This window comes from Pogona vitticeps, chromosome 2 (assembly GCF_051106095.1).
Source record: "Pogona vitticeps strain Pit_001003342236 chromosome 2, PviZW2.1, whole genome shotgun sequence".
NCBI classification, from domain to species: domain Eukaryota; kingdom Metazoa; phylum Chordata; class Lepidosauria; order Squamata; family Agamidae; genus Pogona; species Pogona vitticeps.
In genome coordinates this window covers 143,876,675-143,894,384 of record NC_135784.1, presented here as the reverse complement: position 1 = coordinate 143,894,384, position 17,710 = coordinate 143,876,675, and the positions used below count along the sequence as shown (strand labels likewise).

Here is a 17,710-nt window from a genome sequence, read left to right as displayed (position 1 = left end):
TATGCTCCCCCTCTCCCCATGGCAGCATTATAGCCTCCCTTCTTTCTGGTTGCCTTTCTGTTCTCACCTCATTTCACTTCACCCCCTTCCTTCCTGGTGGGTAAGATGTGTTCCACTGTTTTTGCTCTATAAAACATCATTGAATGTTCAAACAGACTTGCAAACCTTCTTGTCCTCACCTGTGTTATTTATATTACTCTCATGGGTTTTCATTCAAAACATTTTTTAGGAGATATCCCTTAAGTTGTGCTGGTTAGATCAAGAAAGGGAACACCTTTAGGTCTCCATTGTTTCAGATTACAATTATCAGGAGCCACAGCCAGTGTGAGTTTGTGGGAGTTGTAGTCCTAAAGCATCGACAGTGTCTTCCCCTGAGCTAGAGCATAGGTTGGTTGGTGGAACTGCCCTGTGTTCACTTCTCCCCCTTTCTCTCTTTTCTCCCTAGTATTCTCCAAGTATGCGAGCAACCTATCTATCGGTTAATGATGATCACAGGCGACAGTTCGGCAGCGAATTTCCAGCCTAGCACTCACCTTGTAGAGAAAAACCCACAAACTATGTTGCTATAGCGGAACCTAACCACCACCGGAGTCACATGGACTGCAGGGGAAAGAGGGCGACCTCCCTCCACAGTGAAGTGGCGGAGAAGGGTGCTTGGAAGAGGGGCGTCAGCAGACGAAGAAACTCACTGGCCATCTGGATAGTCATCCAGGGAAGTGACCCCGTGTGCTCGACTGGCAGCTTTTCCCTCTGAGTCATTAGTCTTCCTCTTTTGCACACATAGGACGGGTGCCCAGGGCTTCCATCCCCAGAGCAGAAGGCTCTGAAGTCTTCTCCTCAAATCATCCTCTCCTCTCTCCCTCTCTCTCCCCCTTCTTCCCATCTGTGTGTTGTCCTCCCCAGCCTTTTTTTTTGGTGGGGGGAATAGGATTTGGACCGCCCTGTGTTCATGCACAGAGAATAATTTCCTGTTTGGGGTTTTTCCCTGCACTGATTTCCAGGGCAGGGAGACTCTTTTTTTGTCCGTTTATCATGGTGGTGTTTGGACTACCTTTTTTTAAAATTAAGAGCAAATACTAAGACCAGTACACTGTAGGGGTGAACAAAGCACCAACATGTGGTGCACAATGACCGAAGGGGAACGGGGCACATGCGGTGGCAGAGGATGCTCCTGAGTTAAAGTGTAATGTCAGACACTAGCATGAATTTCATTTCTTCCCTTTGGTGAGGCCTCTGCAGAAGGCCTACAACTGGCTTGGCACTGTGCTGTTTTATCATCCTCCTCTTCTTCATCGTCCTCCTCCTCACGCTTTCTGACAGCACCTGTTTGGTGTCCATGGTACGAGTTCCGTGCATAGTATTCCCCCCCCCCTTGTCATCTGTTCCTTTGCTCCTAAAATGAATATAAATTCACCCATTATTGCTGTGGTGGCCTCAGGTATTCTTTGGAACAAACTGATATTTCTGTTTTCTTCAGTATTTTATTTTATTTTTGTTTTGTGTATTTTTTTTCCTTCAGTGTTTTATATCAGCTATCCAAAGAACATAACCTGTTTAAAATTCTTTTTACAGGATTTTTATTACTGATTACATGTTTTGATATGTATATTTGTATGACTATTTTGCAATTTGACTTCTGTTTTTAGCACTGATTTTTTTTTCCTCAAAGAAGAAATGAAAAGAAAAAAAAATTATTTCCCAAGGTAGTGGAATAGCGTTATCTGCGCGTGGTAAAACTGGGACTCATTCAAGCATTATCTTTTCTTATTACTGCGGGTGGAGGTGGGGAGGACCAGAAAGATTGGATTGGTACATAATAGGGAGCTGTTGGCTTTAGAGTGGTGCTAGCAGTATTTTTGTGGGGGTCATAACAGCAGAGATGTTTTTTCTTTCACTAAACCAGTGGTTCCCAACCTTTGGGTCCCCAGATTTTCTTCAGCTACAACTCCCAGAAATCCTGGCTAGTAGTGAAGGCTTCTGGGACTTTTCGTCCAGGAACAACTGGGAACCTAAGGTTCTGAACCACTTAACTAAATGGACAGCACACCATTAACAATGTACAGGTTCTTTAAGACGCTCATTCTTTCCTTTTATGTCAAGGATGGGGAGCTCATAACCTCCCAAATGTCACTGGACTTCTAACACATTCCTCACCGTTGCCTGAAATTGTCTAGTACTGTTGGAAGTTTTAGTCCAATATCTGGAGGACCCCATATCCCCCCCTTCCCTGTTCTATGTCATGCTTATATTGTATTCAAATACTTATTCTCAACATATAACTAAATTAATGTTTAGAAGGAATGTGGGAAGAACTCTTGGTTAATTCTTTGTTCTTCTCAATTGACATGGTCTCGATATGACAAGATGCTTAGAAGAAGAATTTCCAAGCCCCTGAGATTCCTTGCTACCAGCATACATGCAAGAAGAGAGCTGAAAACCAGTTGTGTAGAGTAATAAGTTTCAACTCCAGGAAGCCCTCTGAATCAGTGGAGATTTTGTTGAGTTAACTCCTCCGAAAGTTCTGTTGATTCAGTGGACCTAGTCTAGTTACAACTGAGTACACTACAGGATTTCAGCCAGGGAGTACTTCTCCCCCTCCCCCACCCCATCCCCATCAAGGTTTTCGGTAATTTACGTAGAATATTCTCTGAGGCAGGCTACACAAAGCTAATGTTCTTTAAGAAACAAAGCACACATACACATGGCAAGCACAGAAGGAAAGAACCTTCGAGGCTTCCGATGTTTAAAAGTCCAGGAAACAAAGTTGTGAAGCTGTCTTAGTCAACCTCGCACAACTTGGGCAGGTTATGCAAATTACAAGTCCATGGTATTAGAAAATACCACACCCTCTTAAAAGGCAAGGAATTTTAAAAATGCAATTCTTTATCCTTGCCTATGAAGATAAGACAACCCAGGATTTATAACCATGTTAAAAATGCAATGGCCAATGTCTTCCTACTATAGTAGACCCGTTGACTTAGTGGGATTCACATTAAGTGTGAATTGATTCAGCAATTGATTCAGTGGGTCTGTTCTCTAGTTGAGACTAGTAATAAGCTACTAGCCAATGAGCTGAATCCAGTGGTAGTCCTACTTTGAGTAGACCCATTAAGTCAAAGTTTGATGTGGACAAAGGTCCCACTGATTTCTTTGGGACTGCTCTAGGTAGGATTAACTCTGGGTTTAGCCTGATACCAAACTGTTTGGGGCTTAACTGCTGATGTGATCATCTTGTGTTTTCTGTTGCATTGAGACAGACCCAGTGTTAGCACCTGGTGGGATCAGGTAAATACCTGGGTCCTGGCTGCGGTAAGCAGGGATGTCACTGTGCCATTTCTGCCATTTTTATGTTGTAATGGTACTTCAGTAGAGATAAAGCATATAATACATGGCGGCCACAGAAGCTTTCAGGATAAGGAACTCAGTTGGCAGCAGTGACTGCAATCCCCTCCCTTAGTGCTCCTCTTGACAGCACTGGGTTGGGAGAAAACTGGGTGTTAGGAGCTGCACTGCTCTCAGCACCACTACCTGTAGGTGCTCACCACCAGACTGTGGAGGGAGGGGCATCAGGGCCTTGCTTAGAATGTGCGGCTAGAGGGCATCTTACGCAGGATCCCAGAAAACCTGGCATCAGCCCTGCACAGGGGAAAATTCAGGCTCAGAAGAGATGAGGTTAGCTTACAAAGGAATCAGAAAGGTTGAGTTGACTTACGAAGAAATTCCGTTTGAGAAGCATTGTTCTTAAAGCACTGCTATTGATAAACCATTACCTTTCATAAATTCTTCTCTATTTTCTGTTGCAATGATGGGGCTGTAAAAGTGGTAAACCAGAGTTATTCATGACTGCATTGATGGCGAGTACATTTTGGCTGTCAGGAGAAACAGACCCTGATTCTCCCTCCAGTGTTGGAGTGAGGAATCCTCATGAGAGAGGAATAGAGAGAAGGAGAGATGTCCTGTCTATGCTGGATTTTGGGGAATAGGAGAGAGATGCCTTGAGGAAAGAAGGTCAAAGCACGTCCAAATGGATGGAATGAATGTCCTTTCATCCTGAACTCCTCCAGCACTAAACTCTTATTAGTCTAATTTCAGCATTTGCTACTACAAGCATGTAATGCGTTTTAAGTCAGTGAGGTTGAATTTACATAGGCTGCATTGAATTTTCTCAATGAGGTGCTCAAATTCTCATACTTTAGACATTATTGGGAGATAATAATACTGTAATCTTAGAATTGCAGGCCTGGAAGGGACCCTATGGATCATCAGGTTCAGCCCCTCTCGAGGAAGCACAGTAGGGGAATCAAACTCCCAGCCTCCGGCTCTGTGCTCAGATGCCTAAACCACTGACCTATCCAGCAGTTCATAAAGCAATATATATGTACATATACACTCAAACATGCAAATGGGAACAAAGGACCGATGGCCCTACCCACCCCAGCACAAAGAACCCAGGAAACATGATCAAATCTCGGGGCTGTACATGAGGCTTCCCGGGTGGGCCTCGGTCTTGGATAGTGACATTTGGATGGTCCTGCATTCAGAACAGCTTCTGCCAGCTGCTACACAGGAGCTATCAGCACTGATAATTGCAGAGGTACAGAGCTTCCCTTCCTTAGCATCCCATGCCACACAGTGGTTTTAATTACTTGACAACAATGATTCATTGTGGTTTTTTTACTAAGAATAACTTGTACATATCATGTATGGCAACATAATTTGTAAACTCATCTTACATATGATTGACTACAGCATAAGGCACGGGGAGGTGCACACAGTGATTTTATGCTTTTAATCGTGTCATTGTAACACAAAAGTGTTTTTTTTAAAAAAAAAAGAGCATGTGAACTAACCTCATCTCCGACTCCTTTGGAGCTCTGCCTGATTTGTATATACTGATTGGGAAACTAATAATATTAAAGACTTCTACTAAAAGGTGACCTTTGGTTGTCTGTGTTGTTTTGCTTTTTGTACATCATGTCCAAATTTGCTGCTGCTTCGTAGTTCTCTAGACCAGTGGTCCCCAACCTTGGGCCTCCAGATGTTCCTGGACTTCAACTCCCAGAAATCCTGGCCAGCAGAGGTGGTGGTGAAGGTTTATGGGAGTTGTAGTCCAAGAACATCTGGAGGCCCAAGGTTGGGGATCACTGCTCTAGACCATGTATGGAATGTCCTTGTTGACTGGCATCCCTTTGTCTAAATACATAGAGAAAGACATTTGCCATTGGTGCCATTTTTCAAGTGTATGGCTTTCATTTTGGGACGCTTTAACTCAGCGCCTGACACTGCAACATCTGGTCAGGAGGCATTTTGGACCATTCCCTTTTTCCCTCTCACCCCCTCAAGCTGAGCTGGAAGAAGGCTCCCTTTGCACACAAAACTTCTCCTGTTCTTATGACTTATTAAGAGCTTTTTTTTTTTTTTTTTTTTTTTTTTTTGGACTTATATACCGCCCCATAGCACTACAAGCACTCTCCGGGCGGTTTACAATTTAATTATACAGGCTACACATTGTGCCCCCCCAGCAAGCTGGGTACTCATTTTACCGACCTCGGAAGGATGGAAGGCTGAGTCAACCTTGAGCCGGCTACCTGGGATTTGAACCCCAGGTCGTGAGCACAGTTTTAGCTGCAGTACAGCGTTTTAACCACTGCGCCACGAGGCTTGGATTTGGGGGGAGGGTTGTTTGTTTGTTTGTTTGTTTCGGTGGTAAATCATAACTGATTCCAGTGCCAGCTTTCTGCACTGAATTGTTGCTCCATGCTCTCTCGCTCTCTCTGGCTTTGGAGCAAGGGAGAGTTTGCTTTTAAACTGCTTGGTAGTCTCTGTGTTAATCAGAGGTTGGGCCACCCAAAATGGCCAACTGTAAAATCAGAACAAGCATTTGTTTGATGCTTTTTGTCATCTGGTTGGGCCCTAAAAAGAGACCAGGTGAGTAGTTCTGTGAGGCGGGCTACGAGGGCCTTCTGTGGAGGAAAGGTAAACTGCACAGTTGACAGAATCCCAGGCCACAGCTTTTCCTGGGCGTGTGTTTAGTCGTTTAGTCGTGTCCGACTCTTCGTGACCCCATGGACCAGAGCACGCCAGGCCCTCCTGTCTTCTACTGCCTCCCGGAGTTGTGTCAGGTTCATGTTGGTTGCTTCGCAGACACTGTCCAGCCATCTCATCCTCGGTCGTCCCCTTCTCCTCTTGCCATCACACTTTCCCAACATCAGGGTCTTTTCCAGGGAGTCTTTTCTTCTCATTAGATGGCCAAAGTACTGGAGCCTCAGCTTCAGGATCTGTCCTTCCAGTGAGCACTCAGGGTTGATTTCCTTCAGAACTGATAGGTATGTTCTCCTTGCAGTCCAGGGGATTCTCAAGAGCCTCCTCCAGCACCACAATTCAAAGGCATCAATTCTTCGGCGGTCTGCTTTCTTTATGGTCCAGCTCTCACTTCCATACATCACGACAGGAAAAACCATAGCTTTGACTATTCGGACTTTTGTTGGCAAGGTGATGTCTCTGCTTTTCAAGATGCTGTCCAGATTTGTCATCGCTTTCCTCCCAAGAAGAAGGCGCCTTTTTTCAGGGCTGCTGTCTCCATCTGCAGTGATCATGGAGCCCAGGAAGATAAAATTTGACACTGCCTCCATATCTTCCCCTTCTATTTCCCAGGAGGTGATGGGACCAGTGGCCATGATCTTAGTTTTTTTGATGTTGAGTTTCAGACCGTTTTTTGCACTCTCCTCTTTCACTCTCATTACAAGGTTCTTTAATTCCTCCTCACTTTCTGCCATCAGAGTGGTATCATCTGCATATCGGAGGTTGTTGATATTTCTTCCGGCAATCTTAATTCCGGCTTGGGTTTCTTCCAGTCCAGCCTTCCGCATGATGTATTCTGCATATAAGTTAAATAAACTGGGGGACAATATACAGCCTTGCCGCACTCCTTTCCCAATTTTGAACCACTCAGTTGTTCCATGACCAGTTCTAACTGTTGCTTCCTGTCCCACATATAGGTTTCTCAGGAGACAGATAAAGTGGTCAGGCACTCCCATTTCTTTAAGAACTTGCCATAGTTTGCTGTGGTCCACACAGTCAAAGGCTTTCGCATAGTCAATGAAGCAGAAGTAGATATTTTTCTGGAACTCTCTGGCTTTCTCCATAATCCAGCGCAAATTAGCAATTTGGTCTCGAGTTCCTCTGCCTCTTCGGAATCCAGCTTGTACTTCTGGGAGTTCTCGGTCCACATACTGCTGAAGCCTACCTTGTAGGATTTTGAGCATAACCTTGCTAGCGTGCGAAATGAGTGCAAGTGTACGGTAGTTGGAGCATTCTTTGGCACTGCCTTTCTTTGGGATTGGGATGTAGACTGATCTTTTCCAATCCTCTGGCCACTGTTGAGTTTTCCAAACTTGCTGGCATATTGAATGTAGCACCTTAACAGCATCATCTTTCAAGATTTTAAATAGTTCAACTGGAATGCCATCACCTCCACTGGCCTTGTTGTTAGCCAGGTTTTCTAAGGCCCACTTGACTTCGCTCTCCAGGATGTCTGGCTCAAGGTCAGCAACTACATTGTCTGGGTTGTCCGGGATATCCAAATCTTTCTGATATAATTCCTCTGTGTATTCTTGCCACCTCTTCTTGACGTCTTCTGCTTCTGTTAGGTCCCTCCCATTTTTGTCTTTTATCATGTTCATCTTTGCGCAAAATGTTCCTCTAATATGTCCAATTTTCCTGAACAGATCTCTGGTCTTTCCTTTTCTGTTATCTTCCTCTATTTCTTTGCATTGTTCATTTAAGAAGGCCCTCTTGTCTCTCCTTGCTATTCTTTGGAAGTCTGAATTCAAGTTTCGGTAACTTTCCCTATCTCCCTTGCATTTTGCTTCCCTTCTCCTCTCTGCTATTTCTAAGGCCTCATTGGACAGCCACTTTGCTTTCTTGCATTTCCTTTTCTTTGGGATGGTTTTCGTTGCTGCCTCCTGGACAATGTTACGAGCCTCTATCCAAAGTTCTTCAGGCACTCTGTCCACCAAATCTAGTTCCTTAAATCTGTTCTTTACTTCCACTGTGTATTCATAAGGGATTTGGTTTAGATTATACCTGAGTGGCCCAGTGGTTTTTCCTAATCTCTTCAGTCTAAGCTTGAATTTTGCTATGAGAAGCTGATGATCAGAACCGCAGTCAGCTCCAGGTCTTGTTTTTGCTGACTGTATAGAGCTTCTCCATCTTTGGCTGCAGAGAATATAATCAATCTGATTTCGATATTGCCCATCTGGTGATTTCCATGTATAGAGTCGCCTCTTGTGTTGTTGGAAAAGAGTGTTTGTGATGACCAGCTTATTCTCTTGACAAAACTCTATTAGCCTTTGTCCTGCTTCGTTCTGAACTCCAAGGCCAAACTTCCCTGTTGTTCCTTTTATCTCTTGGCTCCCTACTTTAGCATTCCAGTCCCCTAGAATGAGAAGAACATCTTTCTTTGGTGTCAGTTCTAGAAGGTGTTGTAAATCTTCATAGAATTGTTCAATTTCAGTCTCCTCAGCAATGCTGGTTGGTGCATAAACTTGGATTATTGTGATGTTGAATGATCTGCCTTGGATTCGTATTGACATCATTCTATCATTTTTGAGATTGTATCCCATTACAGCTTTTCCCACTCTTTTGTTGACTATGAGGGCTACTCCATTCCTTCTACGGGATTCTTGTCCACAATAGTAGATATGATAATCATCTGAGCTGAATTCGCCCATTCCTGTCCATTTTAGTTCACTGATGTCCAGGATGTCGATGTTTATTCTTGCCATCTCCTGTTTGACCACCTCCAGCTTCCCAATGTTCATAGATCTTACATTCCAGGTTCCTATGCAGTATTTTTCTTTGCAGCATTGGATTTTCCTTTCACTTCCAGGCACGTCCACAGCTGAGCGTCCTTTCGGCTTTGGCCCAACCACTTCATTAGCTCTGGAGCTACTTGTACTTGTCCTCCGCTCTTCCTCAGTAGCATGTTGGATGCCTTCCGACCTGAGGGGCCCATCTTCCAGCGTCATATCTTTTAGCCTTTTGTTTCTGATCATGGGGCGTTCTTGGTAAAGATACTGGAGTGGCTTGCCATTTCCTACTCCAGGTGGATTGCGTTTAGTCGGAACTCTCCACTATGTCCTGTCCGTCTTGGGTGTCCCTGCACGGCATAGCTCATAGTTTCTCTGAGTTACTCAAGCCCCTTCGCCACGACAAGGCAGCAATCCATGAAGAAGTTTTCCTGGGCAGCACCCCTTTATGCAGGGAGTTGTGTGTTTGATTTGTGCATCACAAGACAAATAGTTGTGCATGAAAAAAAGCAATACAGTGGACCGTCTACTTAAGGAATTAATCCGTATTGGAATGGTGGCTGCAAGTCGAAAAGTCTGTAAGTCGAATCTCCATTGACCTACAATGCACTGAAAACCAATTAATCCCATAACCAGCGGTTTTTATTCTATTTTTATTCCATTTTGGTTTTTTTCTGGTCTGTAAGTTGATTCTCTGGCTGCAGGTCGAATCTAAATTTTGCAGCCAGAGAAATCTGTAACTCGAAAAGTCTGTAAGTCGAGCCGTCTGTAAGTCGAGGGTCCACTGTATACAGAAATGTCAGAGAGATGCATTATCCTCTTCCTTCCTAAAGCGAATGTGTTCGGCGTTTATTTCAAGAAACTGGACTGAGGTGGGACAGGAGGGAGTGGTTACTTGTTTTAACTTCCCTGCTATATAATTGTGGCAACTCCTATGCTCAGCTGCTCTGTTCAGAACAATTGGGGAGCCATTGAGGTGAATGCTTAAAAAAAAGAGTGCAAGGTTTACTTCTTCGATTTAGGGCAGCGTGCCACCTTGTGGCCAAAGTTCTCCTTCCACTGCATGGATGTCACAGTGTATGTAACCTGTATAATAGCTCCATGGCAGCATCACATAGCAATTCATCTGCATTTTCATTGGCCACTAGCCCTTACCTCACAGCTGGAGCATGAAGCATTACAAATGTTAATCACAAGGGCCTTTAAGAGCATTAAACATCAGTAAATCTAAAGCTACTGACTGGTCTGTTGCCTCTTTGAAACTCCTAGTGATGCCAACATGTTTGCTTTGAAATCTGTAAAAAGTACTGCTCACCCATGGGTTGCTGACGAACTAGGAACCAGTGACGACAAAGTCCAAAAAGCTTTGTCACCTTGACATTATCCCAGCCAGGCACTCCTACCACCTTATGGACTGGGCTGGTGGGAGACTCCTCACCCTGCCTTAGGCAGATCCCCCCGACCCCGCTCAAATGACAATCAACCAATGCCTATAGTTTTTCTACCTAGTCACCATTACATGCCACCTAGCCACCTTCTCTTCTAAAATAAATATAGGGTTATTACTGTTCCCCCACTCAGCCCCAGCATTCAATTCTCAGTTAATTTCACTGAGGCAATGTGACTGTTTTCCCAAGCAGGGTTGGGAACATTATGTATAAACATTTATTCATTGACACGGATTATTGTAAGCAGGTAGATTTGTTGGGACAATGAACATCTGATTTGTTCTATCTGTGTGGTTTTATTTAGCCGACAGTTTAGTACCTTGTTATTATGTGCCTTCCAGTCAATTCTGACTTACGGTGACCGTTTTCAGAGCTTCCAAGTAGACAGTACTTAGAAGTGGTTTACTGTTCCCTTCTTCTGGGGTCACCCTGGGACTGTACACCTTGCCCAGGACCACACAGGCTGGTTTTTCAGGAATGCACAGCGGGGAACTGAACTCCCAACCTCTAGCTCTGCAGCCAGAAACCTAACTCACTTGAGTTATCCAGCCAGACTTAGTAAACTATGGGATTGACAGAAGGTGATGGTTGTCAGTGTCACCTTTGTCCCTAATGATACATTGTGTTTTTAGCTATTCCAACAGTGCTCGTTTTGTGTGTTTTTGTTGTGGACGGCAAGCAGAAATGAATGTTAGTCATCACTTGCAGTTAGAGCTAAAAGCACTTTAATGTTGCAAAGAGGTGGTTGATGCAGTCTTTCAGTGGCTAAAATCCTGTTGCGGTCCACACAGTCCTCAATTTACTATCCTTGGCAACATGATTTTGCTGTGTTTATAGAATCAGACATGAAACAAAGCAGGCTGGTTTGCATAATCCCAGAGATGTTCTTGCTGTGACAATCAGACCCTCACCTAAATTAAAACTTCCTCCTCCTCCTCCCCCCAGTCAAAAGTGATCTCTCTTTTTTTGGCCTTATAGCTACAGATAGATTTTTATTCCATAGATCTGTCTAAAGGCTCTTTTAAAGCCATCCATGTTAATATGGCTCTCACTGCATCTTGTGGCAGTGAATTTTATGATTCACACAGAACTTCTAAAAGTTTTGGGATTCTGCACATTTTTAATGTTTTATGTGTGTTTTAAGGCATTTCTAACTGTTTTAAACTAATAGTTCTAAAACTACTATACATTTAATAACTTGCTATGTTTTTAGTTGGTTTACTTCTTAATAATTTGCCAGCTACCTTGGGAGAAGGGTGGCATAAAAATAAAATAAATAAAAAATGAATAGCATATTTTAGAATTAAAAAGTAAATTGTTCAGCTTCCAGTTATATTAATCACTACCTGTTGTTACTTCTATCTTCTTTTTTGAATGGGGGGCACTGAGTTGAAACCAAATGTGGCTGTATTATTCTAAAAAGCTATTTTCAGTTTATCAATTTAGAAAAGTGAGGGTTCTATAACCCTGCTCCTATTTTGAAAGTTTGTTTCTAATTTCGGCTTTTATGCACTCACACACACACATGTCCACTCACAAACATTCTTTTCCTGAATGGCTTCCTTGGAACCACGCATTTTTATACTGAGCCCTCATTATAATGCTTTCTGTTTTGTTCACTCATGCTGCTTGCGGCAGTGTCTGGAAATAGGCCATGGGTAGATGATAACAGTTCTGATAATGAATAGCAGCATTTATGTTTGTTGACAGTGCACGGCTGTTGTTTCACTGACTTCTGTAATCAATCATGGAGCGCACAGAAGAAAGAGCAGTCCTGCCTGGTATTCTTTTCTGAAAGCGCATCAGCTATTTGTGTGAAACCACTGGGCTAAACGGCTCTCTTCAACCACAAATATAAGGTGAGAGAGAATATTCTGTTTTGATTGTGCTTCTTTCTCCCTCGTCCTATCTCAGCATCTCCGAATGAGACACCAGTGCTGTTATGTCATCAAAAGGTAGCAGACACAGGGCGGAGGGGGTGGGTACTGGTAGAAATAGCCATCAGCTCCTTTCCTATTTCCTCCTAAATCATCCTTTTAGACTGTTGGAAGACAAAGTGGTGTGTTCCACTGGTTGCCCTGCATCCCCCTAAGAGAACCTGTTGCCACTTTTGGTAGGTTTAAATTGCCAACTGGGGTTGGTGGTTCCCATCTTTGTCTCAAAAAGGGAAGTAGTGACTCTGTACAACATGTGACTCCAGATGGAGCCAGGGAGGAACGACACCCTTTGCAGCTGCAGATATTGGGATATTGGATGCCCCAGAACTGTACTGAAACCCTGACACCAGAGGGAGACATGGGACCCTCCAGCCCCAGTGACATCAATTTGACCAAGGAGGGACTACCGAGGGGGCAAGTGAAGCTGACTCAGCCCCTCAGAGGACCAGGAGGGGAAATTGCTCCAGCTTTGTTTGTACCCCATTCCTAAACCCTAATTAATTTTGGTTCTAGTAGCATTAACAGTCTCACGTTCATGGAAGCTCTGGCCAAGGAAGAACACTTTGCCTGCCGTCCCGGCGCTAGGTGGGGGCAAGGATGCTCCCTTATTTCTCAGGATATTGGGGGTAGGGGGAGGTGAATTGGGATCTCTATATGATTCCATTTGGTCTAATGTTTTGACTGTTTAAGAAGTGCAAACAATATTATAAATTTTTACATCTCAAGATGCAGCAGCGAAGGAAGCCTGGTGTAACCAAAATGGGGCTTTTGTATTTTTTTTTTTTAAGCACATGGGAATTAAATTCAGTCATGGTACTGAAATCAACTTGTTTATCTCAAAAATTACTGAGATGCACCTTCTTCAATCCAAAGTGTGCCTCTTTAACAGCTTCCCGGAACTGATGAGTCTTCAGATTTAAGAAAAACACTAAAGGAAATCTCAGAAGCTTGAGGTCTGCCCATCCCTAATGAAGAGAGAATTACGATTTTGGACTTCCTCTTTTCTGTTCTCAGGACCACCAGAAACCCTTTATTTCAGAGTATCACAGACCATGCCCCCAAATATCATGGTGATAAAAGACATTTGGTCCCAACTACCCAGGGGCTACCCCAAAGGGCAAGCAGCTGTGTAAACAAGGACTGCCTTCTCTAAAGGTCAGTGGCTGTCCCAGATCTCACAAGAGAGCTCTGCCTACTACTGGGTCCCTTTTATGATGAAGCTGCCATGGCCAGGCTCTGTCACTGAACTCATGAGTTGTACCAGAGATGTAAACCCTGCCTATAATTCTAGCATTCAGACACCTCCACACTTTTAGCTTCCACTACAGGATTCGTTTTCTATACCAGGAAAAAAAGGAATGTGTAGCCGTCAAGAAGTGCAGCTCCCATCATTTTTCACCATTGGCCATGCTGGCTGGAACACCCCAATACATTCCCCAGTCCTTGTCTATAGAGTGATGCTAATAAGGTTGCATCTGTTCCACCTTGTGGGATAGGAACTTGCATCATGAGGACTCACAACAGGCATACTGTATTTTAGAATCTAGACTGCGATTTTAACCCAGGTCTAATGAGTCCTAGTCTGACACTTTACTTGCAACACCACATTAACCTTCCTAGACTACATCATCCACTCAGTAAAGTGAAAAATAAACAGCTCAAAGAGGTATCTAGGAATAATCAATTGCAAAACAGACTCAAAAGATAAGATGTATTATGGAATTTGCTGCTATAAGATATGGTGCTGGCCACAACACAGATTGCTTTTAAAAGATTTAGATAAATCCACACGGTTTAGAGCCATCAGTGGCTCCAAATCATGACTGCTATGCTGCACATCCAGCATCAGAGGCAGTTTGCCTCTGTGATACACCAGTTGCTGGGAAATGTAAGATGGAGTGGAGTCTTGTGAGCTGGCTACCCATAGGCAATTGGCAAGCTATTATGCCAACAAAGTGGTAGACAAAAAGGCCATTGGTCTGCATATATTTCCTATTAGACTTAGTATTATTTTTGAAAGCAGCCTCTTTTGCATCTCTGCTCTGCCATTTTTGATAATGTGCCAACTGGGCTTATGCGGGTTTTACTTATTTTGCTGGTTTTATTTAAAACCACCCAGAATAGTGCTGTGTACTAATGGGGAGGTATGTAAGTACACTCACTACTCAATCAATCAATATTATCTAATGTGAGAACAACTGTTTCTCCCTCGGGGCACTCCAAAGATACCACTCTCCAGAAAAAGTATTTCAACCGAAAATGAGATAGTCAGATTTCATGGTTAGCTTTGTTTGTTTAAATATGAAATGAGACCAAAGGATCCTGACCTACTTAGTAGCTAATTACCACGGCAAAACTGGGGTGACTGTGTTACCACCATGTACTGGAGTTGTGAATAGCCATTTTGTTTATATCTTCAGTTTTTTACACAGAACTACTCACTCCTTTCAGTGTGCCCCTTTGGGGCCACTAAACATATACTTACCAGGAATAACTCCACTCAAGCATCACATTAAGTACAGTAGTCTCTAGGCCTGGAATCTCATGTGATAATCTGTTTATTCTGTTCTTATCTATCAAACACCTGCCTGCTGGATGTATACAGGTGAAGTACAGAAAAATAATGCACCCTGCATGTGCCCGGAAGCATCCCTCCTTCACCATTCCAGGCAATGTGTCATAGCATAACAATTTGGTTCATAAGGAGTCCCTCCCCATTATGTATTTGTGTGTGGTGTACTATCAAGTCACCTCCACTTTACAGTCACTATAAATAGGGTTTTCAGGGTAAGTGGGATACTTAAGAACTGGTTTTATCAGTGGCATGCAACCCGAGTGAGTTTCTATGCCCGAGTGGAAATTCAAACACAGGTCTCTTAATTCATTGTCCATCACTCTAACCATTACACCACATTGGTTCAAACTGAGACCCTGCATGTTATTATCTCAAAACAAATTGGCAACCTGTTGGGGAATCTCTGGCCCTTCCACTGTTGGGCACCAGGCCACAATGGCCAAGGTCAAGGCATGGCCAGACACTTGACGTTCAAGGACAGAGGCCAACTGTGGCAGAACTATGTCCTCCATCCAGGTCCAAGGTCAACAACTCCAAGGTCACAGACCAGCCCGAAGCTTTTCTGTTCTTCAACAAGCTTCACCTTGACTTGACTTTTTGTTTTGGCCAAAGTATTGCCCTAAAGGCTTTTCGAGATTTTTCCCCCCTTTTCTTTTGACCCACACAGCCACCTCGGCTCTCATTCCAGCCAACCTGTTCTAGGCACAAATGCGGATGTGCAGAGGCAGTTTTCGTGCTGTCTCTCTCTCTCCTTTCCTTGCCGCTATGATGGAAGCAGGGCCATTCGTGTCATAAGAATTGATGGATTTTATATTCTAAAAGAGAGAGAGAGAGAGAGACTATAAAGGTGAAAAGGGAGAATCTGTTATTTTTGTTTGCTTGCTTGCTTAGCGGAGAAGTTCGCCAGACACTTGCAACTAGCTGAGCTCCTGCCAAAGCTGAATTTGAATACCGCTCCCCTTTTAATTTTTCCTTTCGCCTAATGCCCTTCCTGAGGAAAGAGTTCTTCTGGTGCACGCAAAAGCTTGCTCGCCCTTTCGGAACCCTTGAGTCGGCCTAATACACATATTAAATGTATTATGGCTTTCAGACATTTGGACGGGAAGGCACCCCTCCCGCCTCCTCCGTAAAAGGGAAGAACCACATTTGAGACAGCGGAGGGGACTTCTTTTCTTTTTATCACCCCCCCCACACACACACATACAGATGGTCTCTTCCCCCCCCCCCGCTACGCAGTCGAAGTCTCGGCACTTTTTTCCCCTCTCTTTAGCTCCGCCCAGAATGTGATTCTTGCGGTGGTTGCTAAGATACTAGAAAACGCTTCTCCAATCCCGGGAATCTGCTCAGCTGGGGGGAAAAAAAGAAGGTAAGTCGCGCGGGAGGGAGAGGGAAGGGAGGGTAAGGATTTGTTTAGGTGGGCATGTAGAGGGCAGCGACCCGCTCCTCCTTCATCCTTGGTCTTTCCACCCTGTCGCCGTGGAATCGCCGAGAAGCCCTCTTTCGTCTCCCCGCATGCTCGGGGCCAGTTTGGTAGAAACCCTGGACCTTTCCATGAACCACCATCTCCTTTTTTCCCCCTGCTCTGCCCAGTTTGTAATTCTAGGGGTGCTGGGACTCAGGTCTCACCATCTGGTAACCCTAACCCTATATTTGTAGGATGTTAACTGCAAGTATTAGCTAGGATAAGGAAAGGGATGTTGATTTTGCACATGCACAGAGACCCTCTGTTCTTTATTTTTCACATATTCAGAGGTTGACCTCCTGTTATCCCTCATGATCAACCAGTTCAGCAGGGATGATGGGAGGTAGAATTCAACACCGTCTTGAGGGGTCGTCAGTTTTCCAATCGGATGAAAATCCTCCTCCCTCCTCCTTTATCTTGGTTCAGGTTTCCGCTGCAGGCTGTTCTTCCCTGCCTCCTTCTCCTCCAAAGCTCTGTCTTTTCTTTCTGCATGTCATAGAATCATAGAATAGTGACCTTGGAAGGGGCCTCTAAGGCCATCAAGTCCAACCCCCTGCTCGATGCAGGGATACAATCAAAGGGTATCTGCCAGGTGGTTGTCTAAATTTCTTTTGAATGCCTCCAGTGTTGGAGCACTCGACACCTCCTGAGGCAATTGGTTCGGTTGCCCTGCTGCTCTAACAGGAAGTTTATCCTGATATTCAATTGAAATCTGGCTTCCTGTAACTTGAGCCCATTGTTGCGTGCCGGGCACTCGGGAACAGATCCTGCCCCTCTGCATGACAATTCTTCATGTAATTTATTTATTTATCTATCTATTTATTTTATTCGACTTGTATGCCGCCCGGACTCTGCAAGAGTCTTGAAGTGTGCTGTTGTATCTCCCCTCTGTCTTTGTTTTTTCGAGGCTATACTTACCCAGTTCTTTCAGTTATTCTTCATAGAGCTTGGTTTCCAGCCCCCTGATCATCCTTGTTGCCCCTCCTCTGAACTTGTTCCAATTTGTTGGTGTCCTTCTTGAAGTGCAGTGTCCAGAATTGCACATAGTGTTCAATATGAGGGCTAACCCGTGCCAAATAAAGGGGGACTAGTATTTCCTAAGATTTGGAGAGTATTGTACACGGATGTAGAAATGCATCTTATTTACTTTCAAATTAATACAAAAATGATAATCATCTGAGCTGAATTCGCCCATTCCTGTCCATTTTAGTTCACTGATGCCCAGGATGTCGATGTTTATTCTTGCCATCTCCTGTTTGACCACCTCCAGCTTCCCAACGTTCATAGATCTTACATTCCAGGTTCCTATGCAGTATTCTTCTTTGCAGCATTGGATTTTCCTTTCATGAATCCAAGGCAGACCATTCAACATCACAATAATCCAAGTTTATGCACCAACCAGCATTGCTGAGGAGACTGAAATTGAACAATTCTATGAAGATTTACAACACCTTCTAGAACTGACACCAAAGAAAGAT

The 17,710-nt window shown here is 44.0% G+C and overlaps 2 protein-coding genes across 6 annotated transcripts in view; both read left to right on the top strand.

Annotated features, from left to right (window-relative positions):
* TTYH2 (tweety family member 2) overlaps positions 1 to 4,937 on the top strand; it is a 73,964-nt gene extending 69,027 nt beyond the window's left edge. For 2 of the 4 annotated variants that reach the window (XM_020813137.3, XM_072990753.2), the window contains one exon: positions 446 to 4,937. In XM_020813137.3, the coding sequence (XP_020668796.3) occupies positions 446 to 526 (81 nt within the window). In that variant the 3' untranslated portion in view covers positions 527 to 4,937. The remainder of the gene's footprint in view (positions 1 to 445) is intronic. The other 2 variants (XR_013541059.1, XM_072990754.2) reach the window with 2 other exon arrangements.
* An 11,048-nt stretch (positions 4,938 to 15,985) lies between these two features.
* Positions 15,986 to 17,710, top strand: part of DNAI2 (dynein axonemal intermediate chain 2) — a 32,573-nt gene continuing 30,848 nt past the window's right edge. The window contains exon 1 of one of the 2 annotated variants that reach the window (XM_020813149.3): positions 15,986 to 16,136. The gene's annotated coding sequence lies outside the window, so the exon portion shown is untranslated. The remainder of the gene's footprint in view (positions 16,137 to 17,710) is intronic. The other variant, XM_078384313.1, reaches the window with a different exon arrangement.